At 48.8% G+C, this 12,438-nt stretch overlaps 1 protein-coding gene across 1 annotated transcript in view; it reads right to left on the reverse strand.

The window, feature by feature from the left end:
* Slc22a4 (solute carrier family 22 member 4) overlaps positions 1 to 12,438 on the reverse strand; it is a 54,268-nt gene that overhangs the window by 21,675 nt on the left and 20,155 nt on the right. The window contains exons 2-3 of the mRNA XM_059270556.1: positions 8,419 to 8,522; positions 5,971 to 6,125 (exon numbers count right to left, since the gene is read on the reverse strand). Of these exons, the coding sequence (XP_059126539.1) occupies positions 5,971 to 6,125; positions 8,419 to 8,522 (259 nt within the window). The remainder of the gene's footprint in view (positions 1 to 5,970; positions 6,126 to 8,418; positions 8,523 to 12,438) is intronic.

A 12,438-nucleotide genomic window follows, 5' to 3' on the forward strand; every position in this document is an offset into this window, starting at 1 on the left:
GTCTGAGATTATGATATGATAATGAATGGGTATGTGGGGTGTGAGTGTGTGTGTGTGTGTGTGTGTGTGTGTGTGTGTGTGTGTGTGTGTGTTCTTTCTAAGCAGAAATCTAGAAGCAGAGAATCTGATCATGGAAACGAAAAGCACAGAGGACTAAGTGAGACTTGTTTCTGTGTGAGGCCAGTAGATAAACTATAGCACTGGGACAGGGTTTAGAGCAGATGCTAACAGACTCAGGATGAGTTGACCATGCACCAGGTACCAGGCAAAGTCAGAGATCTGCCAGCCTGTGGATCAAGGTAGACTGTACAACTGTACAACTTCTCGTTAGTCCTAATGCTCTATAACTTTTAGGGTCTCTCCCTTCCTTGTACACTGCTGTCGTTGAGTGAGAAATGTCCCCAGTAGGCTTGTGTGTTTGAACACTTAGCCTTAGCTGAGGGCACTATGGGGAAGGTGATGGAGCCTTGCTGGAGGAAGTATATCTAAGAGTAGGCTTTGGGCTTTTCTAGGCTGACTCCACTTCCTTTTCTCTCTATGCCTCTTATATGGGGAGAAAATGTTCTCACCCTGTTTCCTGACTGCCAGGTCGGCCCCTGCCCCTGCTGCCATGCCTTCCCACCTCCATAGACTGTAGCCCCTCGGGAACTGTAAGCCAAAGCGAACCCTTTCTTCCCGAAGCTGCTTTTTGTCGGGGTGTGTTATCACAGCCACAGCACGGTAACCAAGATGTACCCGATCGCCACAGACATTGTGGTTGTCACTATTGTCACCATCACCTTCACAGCCATCGCTTTTCTGAGCAGTACTTTAAGCCCATGCTAGGCCAATGCTTATATAAATGATCTCTTTGACTCTAACAGATATTCATCTGAGACATAAGGAGTTAAAGCCACTTCTCTGCATTCATGTATCAGTAACAGTGACACAAACTGGATGTGGCACCTCACACTTAGAATCCCAGAACTCAGGAAGTGGAGGGAGGGTGGTCAGGAGTTCTTTGGCTGCATACGCTATGAGTTCAATGCCCACTTGAGCTATATGAGACCATGTCTCAACACACACACACACACACACACACACACACACACACACAAAAAAAAAAAAAAAAAAAATGGGCTGGGGGCTCAGTGGGTAAAGTGGTGGTTGATCAAGCATGAGGACCTGAGTGCAACGCCCAGAACCCATATGAAAACTAGACGTGGCTGCACACGTCTGTAACTCCAGCACTGGGGGATGGAACAGGAGATCTGAGAGCTTCCTGGCCAGTCAGTCTAGCTGAAATGGGTAGGTCAGATCCAGTGAGAGAGTACAGCAGAAGACTTAGGACATTAACTTCTGGTTTCCACACATGCACATACAAGAGTACCACACATGCACATATACACACATGAACATCATACATGCACATCACACATGCACATACGCAGATGAACAAAATCCAAATAAATAAAAATCCTTAAACCCAGATCAAACAATAAACCCCAACACAGTGATGTAGACAGAATATAAGTCATATTTGTTGACTTATGCGTGTCTAGCCTTCAAGAAGAAAATTGCCTGGTCAAACCCATGGTCTTATGGACCAGTCCTTCACCTGGGATGTTAGTGGAGACACAAGAGGAGATGAGTGAGGTTTTGAATGTCTTTTAGTCCTTCCTGGGCTGATCATTAAACTGGCTAAGAGCCAAGCAGTTCTCTCTATGGAACACCAGGAGAGGGCCCCAAGTCTGGCAGATTCAATAAGCTCTTTGTGCTGACCCAGAAAAAAGAGCCATGGCAGAGATGACATCCTGCTCTGCTCACCAGATCCCCATCCTCCTCCTCTGCACCATAGGCTCATGTTCCCAGGCAAAGCCTGGCTTCTCAGTGTTTCCTGAGAGCAAAAATCTCACATCCAAGTCAAAGCCACGTCCTGGCTCTGGTGAGACCATGAGCAGCCCTAGGAGATCATGTCCACTAACTGCCTCCTCCACCCAGTAGGCTCCCGTCCTTTGACATCAAAACTTTGTCAGTCAGCCCCAGGAACCACTAGGCACACAGCATGAGGGGGCAGCAGGACATGCACCTCAGTGCAACAGGGTCTGCAGCTGATTCTAGCTCAGGGAACAAGCCTGGGGAATGAGCATCTTCTAGGATGGGCTGAGGGGGTGTGTCCTACGTCACAACGGGGAGAGAGTGTGGGCTCCTCTATGCTAAGTCTCCAATGATGGTTAATATTGCTTGTCAACTTGATGGGGTCTAGAATCACCTAGGAGACAAATCTCTGGGTATTCTTGTGAGGGAGTTTCTAGATTGGGTTAACTGAGGAGGAAAGATCCCCCTAAATGTGGATGGCACCAGGGTATGGGATAGGGTGCAGGGCTGAATAAAAGGGAGAGAGAAAGTTCGACATAGGTGTTCATCTATTTCAGCTTCCTGACTGATGACACAGTGTGACCAGGGGCCTCATGTCCTGCTGCCATGACACAGAAAATATGAGTTTTGTTTTTGAGCTAAGCCAGTCTGTGGTATTTGGCTATGCCATTGCATTCAAATAGACAAGGACAAAGTTACATTTCAAGTTAAAATCATTTAAGGGCTGGCATGTACATCCAGTATACAGTGCATGCAGGAGACCCATGGTTTCATCTTCAATATCACAAAGATAAATACTTTAACAGGTAAGTGAAAAATAATAAAAAATAAATATGTGGCTGATAAATGCTGCATAACCAATGATGTAGTCCAATTTCAAAGAAACCTGAGATTCCTGGTAGCCAAAGTTATAGAAGGTGCCATCAGTTGTACACTTACTGAAAGAGAAACATATGGGCCAGAGGAAGCAAGCTTTAAACATGTCTAGAGAACTGTTACAGCACAGGATGGCAGGGGTGGGTGTGGGATAGTGGTTGGATGTTGATGTTAGAAGTACTGGAAAATACTGAATTAATGAATCAGTCAAGACAGGAGGCAGTTAGGTTTTCCCATGGAAAACAGAGAAGCAGCTCATTACAGGGATGAAGGAGGACGATGCTGCCATTTTACCCAGAAGTCTGTAGGCAGGTTGAGGGCACTGTGCCTGAGAATGACATGGCGACTGGGGAAAGCTGGGTTGCGAGAGGGTCATTGGCCCTGATCTCGAGTCCCACTTCCTCCATCTGTGTGTTGTTTTGGGGATAGGTTTGGCTTGCCTTTTGTATAACCCTAAGACTCTGGCGAGCCTGGTGAGGTTTTAAGAGCAGCCCACAAGAAGACTCTGTACTGCTTTGGGAAGAATTCAGCTTCTGCAATCAGTGCAAAGATTGATTTCCAAGCTGAGCTTTTACCATCCCAAGCTTCCAGATTCTTTCCCAGAGCCCGGAGGATAGAAGTCCAGGGACAGACAGACCTTCTCAAATCTGGCTTCAAGGAAAAACCCCAACCAATGCCCCCAGAATGTAGCTATTTTATCCTGACACACCAGAGGGCGCTGCTGGGCTGCAGGAAAACCAGCAGCCACCCTGTCTGTCTTTCCCCAAGTCCTCCCTTGCAGGAGCTGCCTGGGAACTCTGCCTGTTCTGGGACAGATCAGTTTTCAGTGACACTCTTAGGTCTTCAGACCTAAGGTCTTAACACAAGTGTTATCCCAGGACCTAATGTCAGCAGTTTCCTGTAGAGCCCGCTAGGGTAAGGGGTGTGGACCCAACAGACAGGGAGCCCTCTATTGGTTGTTGACTTGACACACCTCAGCTCCAACTTACCCTTGACCTGGCCCTCTTCTTCTCTACCCTGCACATGAAGGTGAGGCCACGTGGGGAGGAAGGGGGGGGGGAGCTGTGGGAAGTAGTTCCAGAGCTGTGGCACTGCTCCACTCTCATAGAAGAGGCTCTCAGAGCTGGAGTCCCTGTGTCTCTGGAGAAGCAGGTCTTGCTCTATGTGACTTGAACAGCTGGGGTTGGGGTCCTGGGAGGCTGAGCCAGTGGATAAAGTTCTTGCCATGAAGGAATGAGAAAGTGAGTTCAAATCCCTAATACTCACCTAAAAGACCTGGGCACTGTAGCACGTGATTGTAATCCCAGTGCTGGGGAGGCAGAGACAGGAAGATCCCCGGGGTGGGCTGAGCAGCCACTTTAGCCTGGGAGCTCCAGGTTCTGTGTAAGATCTTATGTCAAAAGATAAGGTGACTAGCTAGCGTGTTGGCCCCTGATAATCTGAGGTGAAGCCCAGAGACTCAGAGGAAGGAGAAAATGAACTTCAGCAAGTTGTTCTCTGCCCTTCACACATGAGCTGTGTATGACACATGTGCACCCCTTTCCACACATAAAATAACATTAAATTAAAAAAAAATAGGTGGAGAGTGATTGTGAAAGATACCTGGTGTTTTCCTCTGCCTTCCACCTGCCCACACTCCTGTGCTCATGCTTATGCGCGCACACACACACACACACACACACACACACACACACTCACTCTAAATAAATAAGTAAAATGCATCAGAGGTTGTGACATAGACCTCCTTGCTTGCTTGGGGGTCTTGCTCCCAGCCTGGGCTGCTCTGGATTTGTCCTTCCATCCAGGGTGACCTTCAGGTCCTCCCCCAGGGTCACACCACTCACTGTTTGCAGCTCTTTGCTTCTGCACGAACTTCTTTGCCCTCTACAGAAATGGCAATTTCTCTTACGGTGAGTTTTGTTTGTTTTGCTTTTATGAGCCATACATGGTCTTGCTACATGGCCCAGGCTGTCCTAAAACTTGGCATTCACCTGTCTCTGCTTCCTGACATGTGTGCAGCCTCACAGATGACCTCAGTGAAATTCCTGTTCCACTCCTCATCCCTACAGAGGAGAACCGCTCTCTTCATGCTAGGACCTGCTCCATAGAGAGCTACCTGCTGGGACCATGTGGCCCCTGCTTGCTCTGTCTTCTCCTGTGTGTCCTCCCTCCTCAGACATGAGGCTGGGCCTGTGGCAAGAAGCCCTTCACCAATAATTAAAGGAGTGGAATTTGGACAATTCCACCTTGGCAACCTGACAGAGGGTGTGCATGTCTTTGGCTAACAGAACACATCATTGCCAAGGCCAGTGAGTCACAGGCTCCTGAGAGCAATCAGAGCCACAGAGCCAGGTGCAAGAAAGGCATTAATTAGAGTTCTGTTAAAGAGGCACAACCAGTAATTATGCTGGGACAATGGGGACAAACCGGGATACTTTGGGATCAACTAGAATGGTTGTACTGAAGATTGTAGGACTCAGTGTTCACTGTGCTTGGGGTGCGTCTCATCTCCTCTCGTCATGGTGGGGGGATCACAGAGTATATTGGTGGTGGGGCTCACACGTTTGTGAACAGCCCTGAATGATTTCCATGATGCTCACCTCATTTCCTTCCCAGAAAAGCTGGAGAGGGTCCAGGGCCTCCTCAAGGCTTAGTAACTGATGCCTTGCCCTCCCTCAGCCTGGCCTTCTGACGGCAGGACTGTTATCACAGAGGCACAGCTGTCCTGTGCAGAGCTAATGTGCTCTGGGTGTGGACTCAGACTCAGGCCAGAGCAGATCTACCTAGATGGGACAAATTCTTGCCACAGAGCAAGTGCCTTTCCCTCTGTATATATGCCCTATCAATCCCCCCACCCTTAAGTCCCTTTGTAGGCCAGCAGCCTTGTGCCTCCATAGCCTAGACAAAGACTTCATATCCCTGATGTCTCTCTCTGAGAACCTCCTGTCCCAAGCCCCTTGCTCCTGAGGATGTCTCAGCTGTTGTGTGGCTACTTCTTCCCAGCTCCAGCTCTTGTTTTTGGCCACATTCTGGCCCAGTACAGATGGCCCCCTGTGAGCCCTGTCCTGCTGTGACTGGCTCAAGGTGTCCATAGCTGCAGCACCAATCCCCTCGAAAAAACCCACACGTATCCAAAGTTGAGGACACTTTGGGCTCACACACACTCAGTGGCTCCCTCCTGCCTGGCATTTTACAGGGTTGGAAGAAGGGGTCCCAAGTCTCAAAAGTCATTCCTACCTAGTATGAAGGCCACCACATAGTTGGAGATCTGGCCCATGCCCACAATGACAAATAACACGGTAAACATCTCCCAGTTGGTGGAGAAAATCTGTACGAAGCTGAATCCAGTCTGCACGGCCATGGTTGCAAAGAGGACTTTCTTCCTGCCAAACCTATAGAACATAACACAGTATAGTATAGTATAACGTAACATAACATAGCATAGCGTAACATAACATCACTCAGGGTGTGTTGTAACACCAAGCCTAGCTTCACTGTAGGGTCTGTCTTATCTCAGGATTCAGACAGATTTTTTTCTTCCCTGTAATATCCTGTTAGTCTCCTCCCCAGAGAGGCCTCCAGCATCCACCTGCCCAGGAACTACCTTCCAAGGTGCTAAGCCTTGCTTCTGGAGAAAACGGGCAACTCCTGTGAGGACCACGTGGACACACCTGATGTTTAGAAGGAGCCAAGGAGGGCCAGGGGTGGGGCTCAGTGGAGAGAGTGCTTGCTTAGCACGAATGAAGCTCTGGCATGGAGCCCCAGAGTGGTGCATAGCTGTAATTCCAGCACTTGAGAGGTTGAGGCAGGAGGATCAGAAGCTCAAGGCCACTGTTGGCTACACAGCAATTTCGAGGCCTGTCTCAAAAGAAAAAAAAAAAAGAGCCACTGGTACAAGCTGCCACACCATTTATAAAAAGAGGGCAAAACACAAAGTGCAAATTGCAGATACTTCTCATGTCACCCACATGGGAATTCTGTAAGTTTAGAAACCCTTAAGGGCTGTTGCTTCTTAACTTTGGCTGCACTTGGAACTACCCAGAGAGCTTTAAAAACGACAGACAGTCCTTGATGTCCAGTGGTTCAGCTTAGGCCTTCATGACTTCACAGTGGTGAGAAAGTGCTCTGCACTCAGTTGGAATCCCTGCTTTGGATTCTGTACTCCTGGTTCCCCCAACTCTCCCTGCTGGACAGGGGTGTGGCCCGTGGGCCTCTCTCTCCATGCTGACAGACAGTGAGGGGAAACAACTGGCCCTCTACATTTGGCTGTTTGCTGAGCTAGCATGTCATATTAGGTGTGTGAAGAGTTTCTTTCAATCTCGTCTTTTCAGTTTCGGGTGGGTTTATCAGGCCAGGGCTTAGGGAAGGTCAAGGAACACCCACACACAGCTGCCCAGGTGTGTCTTGGTGTCTCTAAAACTGCAAACCACTGCTCTATGGGAAGATGTCATGCTCAGCTCTGTCTGGTGTGCCACTGGCCAGTTTATTTTTTCATTCTGGCAGTGACTGTCGTATTGTAAAAATGGTGGGAAGGAGTCACACCAATCAACAGGGCCCACGTGGGAGTTTTGTTGATGGAAGGGGAGAAAGGAGCAGAGAAAGGGAAGAGAACAGGCAGAGACCAGTCCCTGGGGACAAGAGTGAAGAAAGAGAAAGAGACAGGAGATGGGCAAGGCCCACCTTTTATAAGGAAATGTAGCGAATGCGCAGAGGGGATGCTCTAAGTGGCTGCAGCTGAGGTATATCCTGTCAGGACCCTAAGGGCAGGCCAATATGGATGCCTGAATGCTGACCGTGACCAGTGGACAGGGTGGAGCATTCTTGCCCCGTTCCCACTGGGCTTTAAAGCTTCCAGAAGGGGCAGATCCCCGGAAGCCTTGTCTAACTTTTCAGCACTCTCACCTGCTGTGGCCACAAGAGAACATATAGGGCGGGTAGAACACAACTTGGGAAACTGCAATCTTGTCCCTATGAAGCCTGCAAGCTTTGGTGGCCAAAAGCCAGCCTGGGTCAGTTCTATGGCTGCAGGCCTAGCCGTGGCTCAGCTCCCAGGCTCAGAGAGTGCATAGCTGATTCGACTTGGCTTTCTTTACTCTAGCTGCTGGCTGTTTGTACAGCAACAACATGTCATCTGTCCCCTGCCCTGTCAAGAACTGGGGGCAGAGTCAGGGGCAGTGATGATACCAGCATCCTGTTCTGTGAAAGGGCTTGTGGCAGAAGGGCCCCACTTTCTAGTGGGGTCAATATTTCTATCTCTTTGGTCAAAGCCTTTGAGTTCAGACTGGAGTGTGATGGAGTGGGTCTTGGCAGGATGCTGAGGCTAGGGCTACATATGAGTGTCATCTGTGAAAGACTTATTTATTTACTTAGCTAGTCAGTCACTCAGTTAGATAGGCCGGGTCTCATTAGGTAGGGGTGCTCCTGTCAAGGTTGCGTACTAGATTTTTCTGGGAAAGATTGATGTAGTTAGTCAGACAGGGTCTTGATATAGAGTCCAGGCTGACATTGAACCTTTAATCCTCTCCTCAGACCCCAGCCTTCCATGTGCTAGGCTCTTCCTACTATCCACTCAGTGCCTCGAGGATTCTTCTCTGTGTAGAAAGCCTATGACCTTGGTCTTATGTCAAGATAGGCTGTGGACTGATAAGTAGCTCCACCTCAGTGTTCCCCATCCAGAGTGCTTACCTGTCCGACAGCTGCCCAGACACGAAGGAGCCGCAGAGAACGCCTACGAAGAACAGGGAGGTGGTGAGGGGTGTCTTCCAGTCATCCTCACACACCAGATTCCACTGCCAACAAGACAGCATGCAACGTGAGCCCAGTCCTCCAGCAGGACCCACCCGTGCCCCACTCCAAGGAGCGCCAGATGGATGCCAGGGGCACTGTCCTCCCTTGTGCCAGCCTGCTGGCTCTGTGCAAAGGGCACAGGCCTTGCAGCTTTGGGTTTGACTCTGCCAGTCAATGTGACAGGTAGCCTGGGGCATGCCACTGTCTCCCATTGAGACACTAGCTACCTCTTCAGGAGGGAGGAGATGGCTTCAACCTGCTTGCATTATGTATCGAGAAGGCTGGTGAGCCCTCAACCACAAAGCAGTATGAAGCAAAGGGACCCTTGTCCCTTTGAGGCAGCACAGAAGGGAGAGATTTGAAAAGCCAGAAGAGTAGGGCAGAAGACCTAGCTAGTCGGTCCGGGAGTAAAATGTTGAACAGTGAAAATAGTTGTAGCGCTGTGTGAGTTTATTTTTTAAGAAGACTTCTCAGGAAAGTATTGGCTCCCTGGTCCCCTCAAACCTAGACGCGGAGCATCTGACCCACTCCAGGGACCACTGTACCAGCACTGCCAGCCCTACCCACCTTTTCAAGGCCTCCTTCCTCTACTCCTCTGCCCTCCCTCCCACCCAGCCTTCCCAGCAGTGTGGGCCCTCCCAGTCCCCAGGCCCTATGGCTCCTACTAAACACTAACAAGTTCCTGCTGGTGGATCCATAAAACCAGTTTCTGCCAGAGTTTCTGCTCCAAGATTTCCACTGAAGTCAATGCAGCCCAGTCTCAAGGGAGGTGCAGAGGTTTCCAAGTGTGCTTTATATATTTTGGGCTTGAGGTATGTGTGGGAGCAGTGTGTCACAAGATAAGCCAGCAAAGGAGAAGGACCCTCCAGCCCACCCCTTGCTCTACTGTGTGGGCATTTGTGGAGCAGCTCTGTTAATATTCTCCATAGCTGCCGTCAAAGTGTAGTTGATTTAAATTAATTCGTGCATATGAATTATGCCATATCACATTCTGTAGTGCAGAGAGGTGTGTCTAGAAACACTGACAAATGAAAAGCATAAACCAACATGCTAATGCAATCAGGGCAAAAAAGTCAGGGGGGCTTATAAAAACTCAGGTCAGGAGTCACAGCAGACTGTCCTGTCCAAGGGTCTACCTGTGGCAGTGGGGTTCCAGAGCTGACTTTGGCTATCCCAGCAGCTCAGCTTTAGAAGGGCCTCGTGAACCCACAGTGATCTGAGAGGAACAGCTTGCCTAAATCCTGAGACCTAAGGATTTCCCCTGTAGACTTCCTTCCATAAAGGGTCACTCCAGGCTCATGACGTCGGTAGGGTGTCCAAGATGGCTTGGCAGAAGGAAAACATGGACCAGGAAGTCACTTCTCCAGCCTTCAGAAGCAACCAAAGCTCAATCTCAGGCTAACTGGAATGACGTTACCTCACCTGGTGCTATGGTGTGACTGTTACCACTAAAACTCATGGTGAAATTTAATCCCTATAGTAAGGGATTAAGGAAGTAAACATACTTAAATCAACAATGGTGTTTGGAGGTAGGAATTTTGGGTGGTGATTAAGTGAAATGAGATGACAGGGTGGGGCTTAACCCAAGGGACAGCAGCTTTGTAAGAGGACAGATCTAAGTGAGTTTTCTGTCTCACTATGAAATGCCCTGTGCAAGAAGGTCCACACTAGACACAGCCCCTGGCCTTGAACTCCTCAACACTCATAACCTTGATTTGAACAAGCCTTTATTCTATGTGTGTGTTGGTATGTGTGTATGGTTTTCTATGTGTGTGTGTGTGTGTGTGTGTGTGTGTGTGTTACATGTGAGTGTGCATCCACACATATGGAGGGTAGAGGAGGACGTCAGGTGTCTTTCTCTGTCACTTCCTGTCTTATTCCCTGAAATAGGGCCTCTCATTGAACTGGAAGCTCCCAATTAGACTATGCTAGCTGGCCAATGTGTTCCCAGGATCTACCTTTCTCCAGCCTTTAATGCTGGGGTTATAGACATGTGCAGCCATGCCTGACTTTTTTACATGAGTCCTAGGGATTTGAACTCAGGTCTATGGGCACCCACATAGCAAGTGTTCTTACTCACTGAGTCCAAGCCTTCATTCTTTATAAATTACCCAGAAATGGGGCCAACAAGGCTCGGAGGGTTAAGGTGCTTGCTGAGTGAGACTGGCCACCTGAGTTCAATTCCTGGTGCTCACGTGAAGGTGGAAGGGGAGGACCAACTTCACAAAGCTGTCCTCTGACCTCCACATGCATGCTGTGGTACATGCACTCTCCCCCTACACATACACATTACCCACCCATCCACACTAGTATTAATAAATGAAATAAGGTTAAAAAGTAAGTTACTCAGAAATGAAAATGGACCTGAGGTCCCTGAATGGGTTCTGAGAGACAAGACAGACAACAAGGCCTCGACTGCTGTCCAGCCAACTTCCTGTGCTTTGCCAGTCTACAGACCAGAGGGCATAGCCAAGATGTATCTGAGTAAATGGCTGCCTTCCTCCAAAAGTAGCTGGCTAACGCTCAGAGAGCAGCTTGAGATCGAACCCTGACACACAGAGGCACATCATTGCATCTCCAAGGGCAGGGCAAAGAGTTCCCACACTTCTTCAGGCATGTGACATTAGAATGGAATTGCTTAGGACTGGGGGTAGAAGGCCTCTGTCACCGCATTCAGCCTGTGCAGAACACAGCAAATCTTACGCCAGCAGTGGCGTTACCATGCCAGCCATTAGCCATCACTATTCAGCTGCATCTCAACAGCAAAGAGCTTCCAAGTGGAATGTTCTCTGCTTTGTGGTTTTAAAAAATGGTTTCACTGGACTTTAAAATAGAGAGGCAAAGAAAGGGCTTAGTGGCCGGCACAGTGGAGCATGCCTTTAATCCCAGTACTTGGGGGAGGTGGAGCCAGGTGGATCCTGAGTTCAAGGCCAACCTGGTCTACATAGTGAATTCCAGGACAGCCAGGGCTACACAGAGAAACACCCCTATCTCAAAACACCAAAAACAAACAAATATAAATAAATAAATGGACTTAGAGACAGAAAGGAAAGAGAAAGGCTGATGGAGATGGAGTCAGACCCAGCATGAGAAAAAAAAATGGGTGGGAATTCTACTAATGTGTAGGCCCAGTGCAAACCGAACTGGCTGAACCCCTGGTTCAAAAATGGCAAGTACAAAATTTAGATGACCTTCACTTCTCCCTTTTTCTCTCTTTAGTTCTCTCTCTCCCTCTTTCTTCCTTTCTTTTGTGCGCGCGCGCATGTCAGAGGTCAACATTGACAATTGCAGGTGCCCTCCACCTTATTTTTTGAGACAGGGCTCACTAATTAGGCAAGGCCTGTTGGTCAGGAAAGCCTCAGGGGTCTCTCTGTCAACCTTCCCCAGTGTTGGGATAACAAATGTACTTCACGACGCTGAGCTTTTTCACATGGACTCTGGGGATCAGACTCAGGTCATCCTGCTTGCATGGCAAACACTTTATTGACTGAGCCATCTTCCTAGGCCTGAAATTAAGGGTTTCCAGACAGGTATGGTGGTGCAAGCCTAGAGGATCGGGAGTTTTGAGGCTAGCCTGTGCTATACAGCAAGTCCTTGTTTCAAAAAAAAAAGTTTTGGAAGAGAGGAACAAAAAAAAAAAAAAGAATTTCAAAACACCCAAAGAACTTTGTGATCAAGTGTGGGGGTCCTGTATGACTACACAGGTTGGACACCATGAAGGTAGCCTGTTGGGGACAGTAATCAAACCTGTTTTCTTTGTACAGAAGCATGGGTGCTGGGGAGGGTGAGATTGGTTCAGTGCCCTGCAACTCTTTCCTGGAGACCATGGCTGTGGGTCTCTTTCCCTCCATGAAGAGGAAGAGGTGCCCAACAAGGTGTCCTGACCAGCCATGAACACACAGTAGCCATTTGCCCCAG

This window comes from Peromyscus eremicus, chromosome 8a (genome assembly GCF_949786415.1).
Source record: "Peromyscus eremicus chromosome 8a, PerEre_H2_v1, whole genome shotgun sequence".
Classification (NCBI taxonomy): domain Eukaryota; kingdom Metazoa; phylum Chordata; class Mammalia; order Rodentia; family Cricetidae; genus Peromyscus; species Peromyscus eremicus.